At 30.7% G+C, this 19,196-nt stretch overlaps 2 protein-coding genes across 9 annotated transcripts in view; one reads left to right on the plus strand and one right to left on the minus strand.

Annotated features, from left to right (window-relative positions):
- LOC118203970 (ankyrin repeat domain-containing protein 13C) overlaps nucleotides 1-19,196 on the plus strand; it is a 215,610-nt gene that overhangs the window by 183,013 nt on the left and 13,401 nt on the right. For 2 of the 6 annotated variants that reach the window (XR_015042106.1, XM_085820396.1), the window contains one exon: nucleotides 13,189-13,324. The exons of 2 other annotated variants lie outside the window; for them this stretch is intronic. Coding sequence is in view for 2 of the 4 variants with exons in the window: in XM_085820396.1 (XP_085676522.1) it covers nucleotides 13,189-13,217 (29 nt within the window). In the remaining 2 variants the exon portion in view is untranslated. Of the gene's footprint in view, nucleotides 1-6,228; nucleotides 6,455-13,188; nucleotides 13,325-19,196 lie in introns of those variants that run through there. 2 more of the 6 variants (XR_015042107.1, XM_085820397.1) reach the window with 2 other exon arrangements.
- Nucleotides 7,076-19,196, minus strand: part of Nf1 (neurofibromin 1) — a 400,961-nt gene continuing 388,840 nt past the window's right edge. For 2 of the 3 annotated variants that reach the window (XM_085820392.1, XM_085820391.1), the window contains exons 57-58: nucleotides 18,549-18,581; nucleotides 7,076-13,467 (exon numbers count right to left, since the gene is read on the minus strand). In XM_085820392.1, coding sequence (XP_085676518.1) covers nucleotides 13,147-13,467; nucleotides 18,549-18,581 — 354 coding nt within the window. In that variant the 3' untranslated portion in view covers nucleotides 7,076-13,146. The remainder of the gene's footprint in view (nucleotides 13,468-18,548; nucleotides 18,582-19,196) is intronic. The other variant, XM_085820393.1, reaches the window with a different exon arrangement.

Here is a 19,196-nt window from a genome sequence, read left to right on the forward strand (position 1 = left end):
AACACCTCCCCGTCGCTACGCCACTGCATCGTCGATAAAATCTATACCATTTTGGCGGAAGTAATGTTTCACGTACTGTATTCCTTGATGCCCAAGTCGCCGATGCCAAAGTGATAATGGCAATTTTGTCGTCATCTTCATTGCCGTCTTAGGAAAAGGAGTCGTCATTTCGTTGTCAATCAAGTAGGCTGCAGGAGCAGAACCCCTTGTGCCTTGACTGGTTTTGCACGTAGTTCAAAGAGTCCATTTGATGAACATGGGGCTTCTAAAATTATATTATCTGGGGGTCTCCTTGAGAAAGAAACGACAAATCATATCGTCGTCTGAATCACCAAAGTTCGAGATTCCTCGCTTCATTGCCTTTGAGGCTGATAACAAATTTTTGCCAATTTCTGGTGCATACAGTACATCAGTCAGTTCAATAGATTTTTGTACGTTTCCATCCATCGAGCACATGTCAATGTCCCCACAGCCATATGATGTCAAGTCTTGAAATACTTGGCTGAATTTGTAATGTTTTAAAATTTGTAATAATTTGTAATGTAGCTCCATCGTCTTTAAGCCACACATTTCGGCCACAATCATCTTCTTGACAAGCAAACGCACTGCATTGAGTATTTGCAAAGAAGGTCTCCGTTTTGCTATTCGTCGTGGTTGGAATGTCAGGGAAAACTGGACAAAATTTACCAATGTGCGCGGGTTTATTACAACGAAAAAAGATGCCATTGAAACCTTTCACGCCATCACTGGTCTTACTAAGTTTGTTCATCGTTTTGGCATTATTTGTTGTCAATGGTTGGGATTGGCTGACCATCTGAGGTTTATTCCAGCCATTTGTATTCAGTATGTCTATATCAAAACCAAGTGGTAGTAAAATTAAACGAAAAATCGCTGACGAACATAGAATATTCCAAGTAAAATGGGAATTAGAATATTTTTGCTGTGAAATAAAAGATAAAATAATCTGCTTCATATATAATAATACTATTAATGTACCAAAGTTATATAATATTAAGCGTCATTACGAACAACACAAATCGAAATATAACAATTACGAAGGATTAATGAGAGAAGAAAAGTTGAAAGGGCTCAAGTTAGGAGTGAATATGCAACAGTCCATATTTAGTAAAGTATTGCAAGAAAGTGAAGCGGCGGTACATGCAAGCTACGTCTTGTCCTAGTTGATAGCTAAACATTCGAAGCCTTTTACTGACGGTGATTTCATCAAGGAATGCCTAATGAAAGCTGGAGAAATTGTTTGTCCTGGAAATGTGAAGGCTTTTCAATCAATTTCATTGTTTCGAAATACAGTTTCGGAAAGAGTTACTGATTTAGCCGCGAATTTAAGTGATCAGATCAAAGCAAAATCATCTAGTTTCGAAAGTTTCTCCATTGCCTGTGACAAGAGCATGGACATTAGTGGCAAAGCTCAATTAGCAGTGTTTCTTCGTTCTTGTGACAAGAATTTTAACATTTTTGAGGAATTACTGGAACTAATACCGATGCCTGGTACTACCACAGGAGAAGATATATTTACTTGTGTTTTTGGACTTCTGCAGAAATACAATCTACCTTTGGAATCTTTCTGTAGCTACAGATGGCGCTCCATCAATGACCGGGAAGAACAAGGGCTTCGTAGCATTACTAAGAAGAAAACTTAGTGAAATTCACGGTTCAAACATTCATCATATGCATTGTATTATACATCAAGAAGTTCTATGCACAAAAGTAATAAATATGGAGAATGTTTTGTCATATATAAAAAAAGTTATAAATTTTATAAGATCTCGAGGTTTAAATCAGCGTCAATTCACTGCTTTCTTAAGTGAATTAGATAGTGAATGTTCGGGTTTGTCCTACTATGCCGAGGTACGTTGGTTATCTTGCTTCAAGATTCTCAAACAATTCTGGGATTTGAAAGAAGAAATATGTCAGTTTTTAAAAACAAAAAATCAAAACGTAAGTTTGTTTTGCGATCCAATATGGATACAAGATTTATCTTTCTTGGTTGATATAACCAAACACTTAACCGATTTAAATTTATCGTTACAAGGAAAAGATCATATCATTACGAACATGTTTGACATAAAGCATTCAAATGTCAACTAGTTCTTTGGGAAAAGCAACTTAAAAATGAAGATTTGACGCACTTCCCAACGTGCAGCATGAACAAATCAAGTTTAGATGATATTTGTTCGTATCAAAAATACGCAGAAAAAATTGCAAATTTAACAACTGCATTTGAAACAAGGTTTAATGATTTTAGTTCCCTCGAAGACAAATTATTTTTGTTTTCTTCGATTTTCTCAATAAGTATTGACTCAGTACCCAGCCATATGCAAATGGAGGTTATCGAGATTCAATGCAACTCAAATTTGAAATCAAAATTCATTGAAGTGGCCGTGCCTGAATTTTACAAATATTTACCAGCCAGGTTTGAAAATACTCGAAAATTCGCATATGAAATTATTTCCATGTTTGGTAGCACTTATCGGTGCGAGCAGTTATTTTCAGTCATGAAAGGTATCAGTCATGAAAGGTATCTCCTATTAGAAACCGTATTAATGATGCTCAGCTTGGGTCAGCGTTGAAAGTTATCACTGCAAACAAAATTTCTGCCGAAATAGGAAAGATAATAGCAGAGAAGAGATGTCAAGTATCAGGACGTAAACATTAAATTTTTCTTGTTCTTTTCTATATAAATATATATATATGTTTATTATTGTATTATTCGAAATAAATCTAAGTTTCTATAAATATTGATTTTTTTTTTTTTTTTTTTTTTTTTTTTGCGGCCCGCCTAAAGTTAAACTTTGTTTGTTTGGCCCAAGTGTACCTATGAGTTTCACATCCCTGCTCTACAGTGTCGCCTGAACTAAAGGTGTTGAGCGATCATTCGTCACCAACATGATTTGGCGAACGGCTTCCCTAATCCCTAGATCGTCTTTAAAAGGGAAATATACAGTCAAAAGTCTTTAATCCGGACTTCGAAGAGTGCGGATTATAGATCATCCATTTAAATCTGGTAAGATGGCATGCAGAAATTATAAAATTAAAAATATGAAACCGTAATTTATGAAATAAAGAGCAATTATGATGTAAAGGGTATCAAAATTTACAAATATATATATATATATTTGTTTACTTTATTAAACATTTCTTTCAACGCGCGCATGCGTAAAGCATACATTACGCATAGTCGAAATTAGAAAATTTGCAACCAGAAAACTATTTGATGTGTATTCATGATATTTATAATGACGAGGAATTTGATTTAAATCATATCAAAAATGGAGTACATCAAGATAAAATACTACATTTAGTAAGGAATTATAAGCTGGATAAAATAAAAACATCTGCCCTGAAGATAAGGATAGTGCTGACAGATCAACTTCCAGTTCATTGTGCGCCGCGATGTTCCCCTCACCCCGCAGAACAGCGTGAAAATGATAAACAGATTTCGGAATGGTTAGAAAACAAAGGATATGCCTTTATCCATTTTTTTTTTTCTTTTTTTTTCAATAATTCCACTTTTTGCTTGATGGGCATCGAAACATGCTTTCGCTTAGTAGATCTTTTGGCAGCTACAGAATCGGAAATTCTTTTTGACATAATCGAAAGTTTAAGCTTACTTTTATAAAATTGCTTCAACAGTCTGCAAAAAATAATAAGCCGGATCCAATTCAAAGATTAAGGAACAACGTAATCTGCAACATTAACTGAAATAGATAACATATCAAAAGGATCAAAAAAGGGAAAGCATGTTTCGATGTCCATCAAACATAAAGTAGAATTCCTGCAAAAAATGGATAAAGGCTAATTTGTTTTCCTAACCATTCTGAAATCTGTTTATCAATTTCACGCTGCTATATGCGAGGGGGGAGGAACGTCGCGGCACGCAATGAACTGGAAGTTGATTGTCAGCACTATCCTTATCTTCAAGGCAGATGTTTTTATTTTATTCGGCTTACAATTTCTTACTAAATGTAGTATTTCATCTCGATGTACTCCGTCTTTGATATGATTTAAATCAAATTCCTCGTCATTATAAATATCACGAATACAAATCAAATAGTTTTCTGGTTGCAATTTTCTAATTTCGACTATGCGTAATGTATGCTTTACGCATGCGCGCGTTGAAAGAAATGTTTAATAAAGTAAACAAATAAATATTAAGCTTTTTTTTTTTGTAAATTTTGATACCCTTTAGATCATAATTACTCTTTATTTCATAAATTACGGTTTCATATTTTTAATTTTATAATTTCTGCAAGCCATCTTATCAGATTTAAACTGATGATCTATAATATGGAAAAATCGATAATCCGGAATCGCCGAAGTCCCGACGATTCCGGATTAAAGACTTTTGACTGTACTACATAAATAATTTCCGATAAATGGTAAAATGCAATTAATAAAAAAGTTGAGTACATCTCGATAAAATATGATGCATTGTTCCATTAAAATACACTTTTTTTTATTAAAATTTATGCCAAAGGAGGTTAAATTTGTCATTTTTTATACTGAATTTATAATATGTAACGATTTTTGATTAGCAGATTGTCCAAATATGAGCATTTCTGTGCATAAAGTTAACATGCCGACTGAAAATTAAATTAAGGAAAAAAATGAGTATGTGTGATGCCGCATTTTTAGAAAGCTTAATTAAATTAATAAATACTGCATATAAAATAATCTGCATACTTTCGTAGTTTATTCCACAAATAAATAATATGAACCGAATTTGAGAAAATTTCCCTTAAAAGGTACAAAACTTGATAGGTTTGGTTTTAAGTTACTAAATGAATTGACTGCATGCAGTTTTTTCAATTTTTTCCCTCCATTTTTTAACATAAATATAAATAAAATTTTCGTTAAAAAGAACTCCATGAAAGAATCTCTCTGCTTAGACAGATAGTCCTCCAAAGTGCTTTGCCATAATTATTGGTCAATCATCCTGCATAAATTATTTTCCTGCAGTTAATCCAAATCATTAATGACATTAAGTCATATAAAGATTTTGAATAACTTTGACAAACCAATGATAGCTAACAGGCAGATAACTGAATGGGGGGGAAAAAAAAAAAAATTCTGAAAGATTCAGATTTTAATGTCACACCAGCATATTTTGCAAGGTTTTCTATGCTCTTATTGAGCTCACAGTTTATCTATGTGCTCATGAATTCACTCCAACTGACATGCCTTTTTAACTTTATTTTTTCCCATTATGCCACATAAAATTCAACAGCAAAATCACAAAACTTTTTAAAAACAGCACATCTTTAGAATTCCCAATATTGTGACTACAATGTTAAATGATGTAATTCCTTTTTTAGCCCAAAAAGGCATTATTCTTGAACTTTACTTTTCTTGTCTTTTTCACTTTCCAAATAATTAGCTGCCAGTGTGGCCAAAAATAATTGCTATGAAAATGAAAAGAAATATACTTAATACTTTTATTAAACCAGTTATTGTCGTTTCACGGGCCCAGTGGGTAATTAATCAAAGAGATAAAGAACTGCGTTTGTTGCTTTTAAATTGCTTTGTTTATTCATCAGTAACATGCAGATTAAAATTAAAAGCAAAATTAAATAGCTTATGCATCATCAAATTGCAACAAATTGGTGCCCTAAAGTTAAAAATAATCTTTATTATAAATTTAATTCCCAACAAAGTGTTAAATATCACCATACTTTTTTTTCCCTTATATTCACTATATTATTTCTTTAAAAATAATACATGGCGGTAATATTTGGTGGCAACATCTTTTTATTTGTTTTGCCATACATTTTGTTTTCTATTCATTGCATTATTTCTTTAAAAATAATAGAGAAAGATAAGATTTGGTGGCAACATCCTTTTATTTATTTTGCTTATATTTGTTATAATATTTCTTTAAAAATAATACAGGACAATAGCATTTGATGGCAACCTGAAAAGTAATAGGAACACAAAAGTGCTGGAAAGCAAGAAACGGCTATGTTTCTTGAGGGAATTTCTGAAGCATTATTTATGCTGTAAGGGGGGAACAAACTAAAGAATATCAAATGCAGTAAGGTGATTTATCCATATGCTACTGAAAAATCAAATTTAACAAGGAACTATCACTGCCAAAGTTCTTATCCAATTAGCGGCTTAGTGATTTATATTTTTAATGTTACTGTGTTGCATATTTCAAATGTATAATATATAGTATATCATTATTACACACACACTCTCTCTATATAGGAAAGATGATAAAGGAGTGATATATAACAAAGCAAAGGTAGCAACTTCTGTAATACAATGCATGCCAAGTACTTTGCCACATTTAGGGTGTATGCCAATTATTCGGTCACTGCTGTGATGCATATATTAAAATGGGTTTATCATTCATTTGAACAGTTCATGAAAATATCAAAAATTATTTCTTGTGAATATCTAGGATTAAAATACTTTTCATTTTTTCAAGTTCTTCATACTTACTGTATTTCTGCATCCACATTCTATCGCACATTTATTATAAAAATTATTACTTTTACCTTATTCTAATATCCCTTAAAGTTGTTACCATCTTTCCTGTTTACATATATATTTTATATGTCTGGCACAAAATCTTTAAAGAAACTAAAGTGCCTTTTAAATTAATTTACAATTTAATGTAATTTTGATTTTAATAAAGCAAGTACCTTAAAATCTGAAAATAACATTTTACATCAACTCTTATTATAATTATGAGGCACATTATTTAATATATTTATGGTAAACACTGTAAAAACATTTTCTCAGTTATTAATTGTTTATTTAGAACAAATTTTGACTGTGAAACTCATGAACTGAAAAAACATTCAGAGCAATAAAAATGCAAATTATTTCACAAAATTTAATGAAAAATGTATGAATAAATGATGAAAAAGTTAAAAAAAATTATGAGGCAGGGAAAGCAAAATTAAAAATAAGTATGTGGTTTCCATTAATCAATTTTATGTAATTTTATTTACTGATTTTTAACGGACTTCTTTTAAATAGATACCTTTTCTTCACAATATGTTCAAAAATAATATTCATTTTATCATTGATTCTGATTCTATTGATACACATTATTACAGCAAATTTTATTCAACAATAATCAGAACAATAAATTTAACAAACATATTTTTAAAGTATGAACACAGATTTAGAAATTCATACATAAAATTTTTTTAAAAGCATTAGAACATTATTCAATATCTTTGCTTTATAATTGTTAAACAATAGAATATTGAATAAACAGATTTTGATATTTAGCAAGTGAGTCAGGCATAATATTCTAACATTAAAATTTACCATATAATAGTGATTTGAGTTATAAACACAGCTTATAAGGAAGGATGCCATATTCCTATTTAATACCAAATTAAAAATCTTATTATTATTTAATACAATGCTAGTTAGTCATTTAAAAATACCTTCAAGGACAAATAACTATTGCAAATGCAATAAATATTCATTAAAAAGAAGAAAATTTAATTATTTTTAAAAGGCTGCTCATATTCTAATTAAAAAAGAAAGGTATAATATATACTAGATGCAAAACTAGCAAATGCTTATGAAATAAGTGAGGCACTGGGTGGCAGAATTTAGGTAAACCACAAAGATTACACCGACTAGCAAAAAGCCTAGCGCTATTCCAGACCCTAAGCAACCTGTGTGCCTATATACAAGAAGCTTCATTAGTTGCTAATCTGTTATATAAATAACTCATTAATCGGCAATGCTAATATCACCACATTTTATGTGCATGCGCAAAGGCCTGAAGGAAACCTGATACTCAATCCAAGACCATGTTTTTCTAGCAAATCTTTTCATCTTTGTGACCAAAGTCTTGCCAAACACTTAAGAAGTGATTCAGTGGCTTTAAAAATAGATCTGCTAAGCACAATATCTGCATTAACCCTCCAAGCGTTACAGTTTCGGGGCTGAAGTTTCAATATTACCCAAAATATCATGAATAAATTTTACTTTCTTTATTATAATTCTAAAATGACCCCTCTTACTTTATGCCACAACTTCTTCCAATTATATATCCAACCCGAAATCAGATACATTAGAAGATGGCAAAAATACTTGTGTGAAACAAATTAGAAAACCATCCTTCTATATGGAATTTTATCTCCCTAACCCGTAGAAAGTTAACTGGTAAGTTTGAATGAATAGGTTCAGTAGCCAATGGAAAAATGGGCATGCAGACCAAACAAAAGGCAGCAAGAATGCCCCAAACTATCATCACTGCCAAAAAAAAAAAAAAAAAAAAAAAAAAAAAAAAAGAAGGAAGGGTTAGCAATATCTATTCGACACCTAGGTTAACGACTTGATGTCAGTCCAGCCGTAGCATGAATAATCTGCAAGGAATTTGACATTTTCCCTCACAAAATCCAGTCAAGAGAACCTCTCAAGCCTTATGCATCTGGAAAAACACTGGATTCTAGTGACATCATGTGCCATGATGAATACTGGTTTCAACCCTGGTAAATAATGCTCACAGTATAAATGCCCTTAGGAAAAAAGCCCACACAGAAAAAAGCTCACATGTAAAAATGCTCACTTAGAAATATGTTCACACGGAAAAAAGCTCACATAGATATATGCTCACATGGAAATAAGCCCACTGATAAATAAAATACGTAGAAATATCCTTACATTAATGAATCAATAATTAATCAATTTGAACATCGTATACCTACTTGAATTTTACCTACTTGAATTGAAAGAAAATTTTTATTACGAATTTAATTTTCATTAGGGATGATCCTTTCAATTTTACATTTTTACATTAATCCATATACTTTTATAGAACTTACTTTTAGTTCTTTCAGTGGCTTAAAACATTACATGCTTAAAAAGAGAGTGCAATATATACAAACTCTCTGAAATAATAATGAAAAAAATTATGAGCTATTTTTAATTTACATACATTCTGATTTAATATAAATCACTGACTTTTAAATTTAACTTAGTTTATATGGTAGTCCATATAGCCTTAGACTGACAGAGGTTTTTAGCAAAAACCCTTATCAATTTTGACAACAATATGACCTATACCAGTCTAAGGTTGTTTTTCTGCTTAAATTTTTCATTGCTGCATTTCTCTTCAAATTAGATATCTCAGATAAATTTTAACATAATGCCAAAGTTATTGCTTGGCATTATGTTAAAATTTATCTGAGAGAGAAATGAGAAAAAAGGACTATAAATTCTTCATGCTGAAAATGAGTACACATTGCAAAAGTGAAATAACAAGAAATGACTTTTACAAATATAAATTTTTTCATATATATTGATATTACTTATAGCTCTTGTGAAATTCTCTCTTAATATAAATATATTAAATGCATCCTATTAAACTGGTAAATGCTTCAGGAATGTTCAGTACCAGACTCAATAATATCACTCACTTACTATTAATCTATTTTATAAGGAAATATGCCAAATTGTCATTTTTTAAATGTGTATTTGGAATCTATAACAGCTAACATTCTTAGTATACACTTTTGATTATCCATATAGTGCAATTAAATTATTTCAAACAAAACTTATGAATCAAAGAATGTTGAGCAATTCATTTAACATCAACTGTTATTTAAAAAAAAAAATGGTCTTATATAGAATAGAAACTTTATTTCTTCTTTATTATCAGCAGCTACACATATGGTAGAGATGAGGAGAAGAAAGAGTTGGTTCTTTCAGCTGAGAAAAAATTACCAATTACACTTTTTCGTAGAGTTATTATAATAGCAAATTCTTATTTCATTTTTGGAAGAAAAATTACTCTTTTTTAACATGTAAAATATAATTATAAAGCATTATAAAATGAATTGAACATTATTAATAAGAGAGTTAAATCATCCAATAAACAGCTTCAATTTTATTTTTTATAATACAATTTACTAATAATACAGTTCGTTTTTATAATATATATATATATATAATACATATTGGCTCTTACCAAGTCCCATTAAATTTTCAAACTTGTAAATATAAACTTAAAAAAATCTATTTTTCAAAAATTTGAAAAGATATACAAAATTCAAATTAGTTAATAGTAATTTTCTCCACAAAAAGATTTTCAGTTTAGAAATTTTATTATTCTTTATTTAAATAATAATAAACTTCTTAGATACAAGACTGAGTATTTTCTTAGAGAATAAATGCAAGCCCGCTCTTAATAGAGAAAAATCTTAAACACAAAGCTTACTGCAACTGTACAGAACCATCAAATTTATTTTTTACAAGCAAACATTTAAGTGAAACATTAATACAAACAAATGATAAATGTCAGTATATCATTGAGCTTCATATATATACATATTTTCATTATAAAAAAAGGTAATATGATTCTAATTACATAATAATAATTGGAATTAGGTAATTCAAATTTTAATTTTTTAGACATACATCACAGAAGTACTGACATGCTTTTAAAATTAAAATGGCAGAAGATGGGATTAAAATACAAAAAGCTGATCTGAAGGCCAGGGAAATTCTACACATGCAATTTTTCAATACAAGAAAAAGTGTGAATATATATGTATATATAACATGCACATAAATTAATAACTTACTTGTGCAAAAGGAGGGGGATCAAATGCAATTCTGTATTTAAAATGATCTGATATCCACAGTGATCTGATAGCCAAATACATATGAAAATTATGAATAGGGCAGCCAGCTTAATTCATTTTAACTTAAATAACTAATTCCCTGCAGTTCAGAACACTAAAAACATTTTGATATACAGTAGAACCCCACTAATTCAATACACTATCCCAGAAAAACCAAGAAGCATAAAAAAATTAATTTTATTATTATATGCCGAATTTTTTAGTGAATATTGAACCAAATGTACAGAAGATCCATATGATTTCTCCTTCAAGCTAACTGACCATAAGATGTGCAAATATCACTGATAAAAACAGCTTCAATTTTACTTCAATTTTACAAATAGAATCCAGGATTAACTGGATTAGAAGATATAAAAAGTTATCTTCTAATCCAGTTAATCCTGGATTCTATTTGCGAGCATGAATGGTCCAGTTGCATGAGGTTATTTGTGTGATACAAATATGAGTCGGTTTATACTGCAGTATGCTTTGTAGTAATAAAAAAAAATCCAGCTGACTTTTGATTAAAGTGGTCTAATGTCACCGAAACAGCACTTTTTCAGATTGGATAGCTGCAAGATTATGCCTGCTCACATATCAATACCAACATGATTCTGAAGTATTTAGCTAAGACATAAAAGGACATTTTTGAGAAAGCTTAAAATGATAAAATGTATTAAAGAATGATTATTTAGTGTTTTTTACTGTCCCCCCCTTAAAGTACACCAAAGCACTCAAATTAAAATATAATTTGTGACAGGATTAATGCTCCATATCTTGGATGGCCTGAGGTTCTACAATATTTTATATTAATAGTTATCATTAAATAAAGCCTTTTCAGTAAAATGGAGCAGCAGAAAACTCGAATGCAATAAAGAATAACTTTTAACCTTAAAATTAGCAGTTATTCTGATGGGAAGAACTTATTAAAATAAACCTACGAATAATTTGCTTTGGTTCTTAAATACAAAAGCTTCTCAAATTATGTATGGAATGGAAAAGTTTAAATCAAATCATGAAAGTTTATAAACCCCCAAGAAAATTGCTTTCCGAGAGCTAGTTTATTGGCAAACTATATTGCCTTGATTATTTTTATTCTGTATATATAAATTGTATTTACATTTTTATATATGCATTTTGATCATTTTATTTTCCTTACATTTGTTATTTGGAACATATTTTGTGAAGATTCTTTGTTAAGCTACATGGCAGATATTTCACACTTAAGAAACTTTTCAAACATGTGATTTCACCCTACTTCTATTATTTATGTCCCAGCTCAAAATATGTTGACATGTTCGATCTTTTGAAATCCATGTCTTTTCTTTGCTCCTTTCTCCTTCATTCTCTGATGTTTCATGTGAGGTACCCCAGGCACTTTACGAGGTAAGTGAGCCAGACATATCGGATGTTGTGATGTTAATATTACTATGTATTCTTATTGGAATGTAGGTTTCTTTTAAAGAAATAATACTGTGATAGTTCTCAATAATTTATCCATGACTTTGTTATGTTCTTTGTTACATTCTTCAGATTTTAAATTAAAAATCATGAAAATCTCCGAGAAAAATAATGCACATACTGAATTTTATGTTAAGCTTTGTATAGCATATATTTAAGAAACAGAAATGTTTACAAATTCATTTTATTTACTATATCTGAATTTTAAAAGCAAGTATATACATGTGTCAATAAACAGGGACACATTTGCCTTGAAATTTTCCATTAATACTTTTGCATACATGCCCCCTTCCCCACTGTTGACTGGACAACTCACATGCTATTTGAATATATGCTTAAAAAACCGTGAAAATCTGAAGACTGAATAGGGACAATCTATCACAAAAAGTTCACTTGTTGGAAAAAAGAAATTTATGACTATCCCAAATTCTTTGGCTTAGTGTTTAAAACTTATCAAATACTCAAAAGTCATGTAGTTTACACATTATTTACATTTGTAATCATGTTGGTAAATTATGGGCACTATTTTTTTATACATACGTACATATATTTATTTAAATAAAATTAAAATGATGAAAACATATTCATTAAATTATTTGACAAAATGAGGATTCATTACACGACATACTATATGCTAAGAAAAAATAAAAAACACTGCTACCAGCATTGATATATACAAAGGCTGTACACTTAATTAATACTGAATGCATGACTTATAGCTGCTGTCATTTGAAATTATAAGAAATTTACCCTGGACATTTAGGGAAAAAAAAATAGTCTCACTTGGTGGGAGATTTCAGACTAGTCTTTATACCTTACAACAGCAAAGATACGGGATTGTCCCGGGTCTGTTAAATGCCATGGAATGCAGTCTTTAATACAACATGCTGTGAAACCTTACAAAATATTTCCAATTGATTGTTTATATATGTATATACACATATGTATTTTATCAGGTTCAAAATATTCTCTTTTGCACACATTTACAAAATATGTCTCAGCAACTTGCTGCTTTCTTTCTTCTAACACAAGAAAATAGTTTCATTGTTCCTTAAAGACTATTGTGCTAATGAGAATTTTTCCCATTTTTTGAATTTTTACACTTTAGGCTACGCTGACGTGTCAGCTGATTACTAGAACCATGTCTTATTCGTGAAGACCCTTCACTGACTAGTGAGCAATATTCTACAGCTGGTTCTTTTTCAGTTGGAGAACCTAATGTTAAGCTAGACATAGATGAGGATAAGTTCATGGTAGATGAAACACTCAATGTACTTGGATACTGAGATAGATCATGAAGTTCACCATCTTCAATAGGTAGGCATGTCTCAACCATTGCCTCCAGACAATTCACAAACAATTCTGCATTATCCAAATTGGTTGGCGACTAAAAGTAAAAAAATGTTAGAAAAATACATTTTTAGTATGATATTAATAAATTATTTGAAATTATAAGTTTACTTTATTTGGCTCAGCTTCAATATTTAAAAAGACATACAGTCAAAAGTCGTTAATCCGGACCTCAAATTTACAAACTTTCTGCTCATGCGTATATGCGTGTACGACTGCGCATAATACATTTACTCATGGTGCGTTTAATGTATAACGGACTAAAATTATCTAATTATCTATTTCAGTTAATGTTGCAGATTGTGTTGTTCCTTAATCTTCGAATTGGATCCGGCTTATTATTTTTTGCAGACTGTTACAGGAATTTTATAAAAGTAAGTTAGAACTTTCGATTATGTCAAATAGAATTTACGATGCTGGATGCTAAGGGAAAGCATGTTTTGAAGTCCATCAAACAAAAAGTGGAATTGCTGCAAAAAATGGATAAAGGCTCCTTTGTTTCTGTAACCATTCTGAAATCTGTTTATCAATTTCACGCTACTCTGTGCGGGGGAAGGGGGGGACGGCACGGTGCGCAATGAACTGGAAGTTGATCTGTCAACACTATCCTTATCTTCAGGGCAGATGTTTTTATTTTATTCAGCTTATAATTCCTTACTAAATGTAGTATTTCATCTCGATGTATTCTGTCTTTAATATGATTTAAATCGAATTCCTCGTCATTATAAATATCACGAATACAAATCAAATAGTTTTCTGGTTGCAATGTTCTAATTTCGACTATGCGTAATGTATGCTTTACGCATGCGCGCGTTGAAAGAAATGTTTAATAATTAATGTTTAATAATAATAATGCTTTATAATAAAAATAATTTTAATAATAATAAAAATGTTTAATAATAATAATGTTTAATAAAGTATTAAGCTAAGTAAGCTTAAGTAAATATTAAGCTTTTTTTTTTTTTTTTTTTTTTTTTTTTTGTAAATTTTGATACCCTTTAGATCATAATTGTTCTTTATTTCATAAATTACGTTTTGATATTTTTAATTTTATAATTTCTGCATGCCATCTTACCAGATTTAAACTGATGATCTATAATCCGGAAAAATCGATAATCCGGAATTGCTGAAGTCCCGACGAGTCCGGATAAAAGACTTTTGACTGTATAAAATTTTATCAACATAAATCACTTCACATACCAGGGTACATTAATGCAGCATTTCATGAATGGATCTAAATAAATGTTACACTCTGAGGAAAAATTTTAAAATGTTCATAAATGGCAATGGCAATAACGATTTGCCATTTATGATCATTTGATTATGAATCATTACTGCATTACAAAAATCAACAGACGAAAGGAAGGATAAATAATAGAAGCAAAGTCCTGATATAAATACACTCTGCTACATAAAAAGCAATGCACCAAGAAGAAATTATCAAAATGGGTTGAAACTGCGTATATCTATAACTTATGATAGAATATGCAAATGATTAACTTTCGTTGCTAATGACTGACTACCTGCAGCTCCAGTGCCTTGCAGTAGAGCATGTGGATGGTGAATGCAATAGGACATTCCAAAGCCAAGGCATAGCTTCCATGCGAAAGTGATTCCATTGATCCATGTGGACTGTACCACTGGTTTGCAAATGGGTTTGTGAAAGATATCAGCAAATGCCACCATCTGAGAGAGGATGTGCAATTGGACTGAAGGAAACAGGGTGGTCAAATCGCATGATTGCTAGGCATCTGGGTCGAAACAACTACTATTTGATGATATTGGCAGGAATAGGTGAACCATGGCTGTACAAAGCATCAAGAAGGTAGTAGTTAACTGAGAGCAACATCAGAACATGAGGACAGAGCAATTACCTGATGGGCATTCACAGCTCCAAAGTATTCTTATCAATGATCTAATGTGAAACCGGACACCAGTGACTTTAATGGACCTTGATATGCAACTTAGCATATGAGAGCTGAAGTCACAGAGGTTATTGTACCTACTGCCCCTCACCATTGCACAAGGCCAGGCACATTTCACTTGGATCATATGGAATGGAAAGGAACAGTTTTCAGTGATGATTCCAGCTTCAAATTGAGCTCTGATGACCAGAGAAAACATGCCTGCAGACATTCAGGACAATGGTGGGATACTTACCTGACTGTCATCCATCACACAACCTGACAACCTGGAGGAGTTACAGAGGAGATGCAATTTCATTTAACAGTCACACATCTTTGGTTGCCATAAGTAACACCCTTAAAGCATGTGGTAATTGATAAGATTCTAAAATATTGCCCTTTCTTTCACAGACTTTTGGGCTTATATTTCAACAAGTTAATGCCCAAAACAATCTGAAAAGGCCTTCGCTGTGAGTTGAGTGCCTCATTATGTTTTGTATACACAATCTATGCTCATGCCATTACCATTTCACAATCCTTTACGATTTTAAAAAGTGATGCATATACATGATGTATGCAACTTTATGATAAGCTTTATGATTTCAACTGACACAGGAATGCCTCAGACAGTCCATCTATGACTGGAAATATCACAAGCCTGAGCTCCATTTTTTACGCCTTATTCTGGGGGCTGTGAGTCATTGCAAAATGTCACATGTTGTACTTGTTTTGTTTACATGTTTGCATACCTTTGAAAGTTTCGTAGTGAACATTAATGGTAGATCCAATAGCGTCCCTTATTACAAGTTGTCCAACGTTAACACGCTCACTCAATCCACAAGGTCATAGATTTTAAGCTATTGAATAAACAGGTAGAAAAGCTCTTGCTATAAAAATAGTCTCAGTACATTCATAATTTCATTAAAGATGATAATGAATTAAAAGAACTCCATATGACGTCATGTTAAACTGATGTTCATTCTATACTTGGAAGGAGGAAGATAGCATTTATTTTTTTGGGGGGAGCGGGAACTTTCTTTTAATGAGGTTTTAATTAATATTACTTAAAACATTTATAAAAAAATCCAAGTAAAATCAACATTCAAGTTACAGTCACAGACTTTTTTCCAATGGATATAATTTTTTACTTCCTTGTACGAAGTAAAAAGGAAGTATTGTAATCGCGAAAAGTTTCAGGTAGCATATTTCAACGAAAATATCCATTTTGACCACTATCGAATGCAATTTAACGATGTTTTCGCTTGCTATTTGTACGTAAGGACAGAATAAAAGACTCGTTTCCTCCAAAAAAATTATAAAACTGCTTTAAAATTAATTCTGAAGAGAATTTTTCATGGCGTCTGTACGAACGTGCATATGTACGCACGTATCTTGCATAACTCAAAAACGAGTAGCCTCAGACCACCATCCTCAGCTGCAAAAGGCAGCTTTTATAGGATTCAGCAGCAGCTTTTATAGGATTCCTTGCCAGTATGGTTTAATTTACATTGTCCAAACTTAGAGAGCCTTAAAATTTCACGTCAAGGAACATGAGGAATATGTTACAAAAAAGGAAACACAGAAGTCTTCTGTTGCTCAACATTGTTGGTCCAAAAATCACACTTTCAATTTTTCTGCTGCCAAAATTATTCAAAAAACATCTTCCATTGGAGAACTGGATTTTCTAGATGCATTTCACATTCAAAAAAATGTTTCTGTTCTTGTTAACGATCCTAATTCCAATCCATCTTTGCCTTTGGCCTTTAAAGAAATGATGTTTTAGTTCTGGTTTCACCAACAGATGGCGCCACTTGCTTATTCTTGTCCAGGCTTTTTTATCTTATCTAATCATTTTCCTATCTTGTTCATTTGCGGTTTTGCAGCTGAGGATGGTGGTTCGGTAAAAGCATCGAAACTAGTCATGTGAAAATTTTGAAAATTAACGCTGATTTTTGTTGTTTGACTTCTGAATTAGTACTTATTCGGCATGTTATTGTGTCTTAATTTTAAAGTTGTTTAAGTGCCACTAAGCCCTTTTTTATGGTGGCCATTGATTGTTTACATTTGAAACAGCAGACTAGTGGATTTGTTGCCAATCTAGAGAAACTTAGCTTCGCAACAACAAAGATAATGCCTTCATTTATTATTGCCAATGAAATCATGCTTAATCCTTTCTGTAATTTTTTCGAAGAAATGAGTGTTTAAGATTACTTCGTAATTTTTAATATAGATCTTTTGAGTTTTTATGTATTTTTGCCTTCTTGTGAAGTGAGAACTGAATTAATTGAATGAGAAATACTCAATCGTCTATGAAAAACCGTTTCTTTTTTGTTTTATTTCTTTTATACATCATTCTAGCTTTATTATTTATTATAGTATTTGAATAGAACATGTGGCAATGATTAGATAATTCTGTTCTTTAAATGATATAAATTTTGTGCATTATGAGTTATAATATGAACAAAATATAATATTTTTAAGTGAATCTAGCGCCAGAGTGTCGCTATGGTAAACAAATAGTAGTGTGAATTTTAAAAATGCATTTATTCTATTGTGGGGTATGAGCTGTCGGCGAAGTAGATTTAATTCAATCCAATAAGTTTAAATGAAATGCAAGAAAAAATGCGTATAATTTAATATTCTGTACAAGGAAGTCATGTGGTGTACACATCAGATTTTTTTAAATGGATAATTAGACAGCTAGAGTTTTTTAATCAATAAAAATAATATTAGTTACTTATGAAATGGATGCATTTTGTGAAATTTTTTAAGATTATTCCCTAATTTTTTTAAAAGTTACTTTTTTATGTGCATGTAATTAGTGTAAAAAATGTTTTACAGTTTTGAGAAAAAAATCTTACCATATTGCAATTTAAAAAAATTACATTTCTGTGTATATGAGATGATCGCAAAAATTTTCATTTCATCGAAAGGACTCGTGAAAGAAAAAAGTTGCAAATTCTTATAAATATTTGATTCCTAACACTTATAACAAAAGAGATTTTTTTTTTTCACTTCAATCAGTAATAATTAGAATTTTCAATAAATGTACCACTCTTTAAATATACAGCCTTTCACACAGATATATTAAAATAATTTTAACCATTTACACCATAACTGAGAGAGAAAAACTATACATGAATACATGTTTCATGTTGCATGATATATCAATTAAATCTATGCAGATAATGACTTAAAAGATTTTTGTACTTACACAGAATGTTGAAGAAGCACAAGTAGTAGTTTGCTGAAAAATTTGAATATTTAAAATGAATGACAGTAATCTTCAAAAATAAAATTAATGAAACTAAAATATTCAAGTATTTGGAATTTTTGAACATATTTTAATTATATCTGTATCAAAAGACCAAAGGTTTTTTTTTAATTAAAAAATACAAGAAATTAAAGTAACCTTTTGAAATTTTCAACATTTGGTATTAAAATGATAAAAAGGAATAAAATTCTACATTAACGCTGTGAGCATTATATGTTTAGCCCCTGAAATTTCTAAGTTCCTCAAAATGTCGTGAATAAATGGTATTTTCTTGATTATAATTGAAAAATGACTCTAATTTTGCAATTTGATCCCTTTTCTTCCAAAATTCATCCAACCGGAAACTAGATACATTAAAAGCTTGTAGAAATTTTCATGTATAATGACTTACGAAAGCGACCCTTCCATATAGAATTTATGTTCATAACACTGGGAGAGTTAAAAAAATTCTCTTATTCTATTAAATAAGGAAAAATTTAGAAAATTTAAGTAAAACAAAAGTACAAAATTATTAGATAAACAGTCTACAAACATTTAAGTTAACTTTTATAATAATTAATTTTATACTACTGTTAAAAAAGGAGGGAA

Source organism: Stegodyphus dumicola, chromosome 7 (assembly GCF_044657685.1).
Source record: "Stegodyphus dumicola isolate Sdum_Otavi_A_Nest chromosome 7, ASM4465768v1".
Classification (NCBI taxonomy): domain Eukaryota; kingdom Metazoa; phylum Arthropoda; class Arachnida; order Araneae; family Eresidae; genus Stegodyphus; species Stegodyphus dumicola.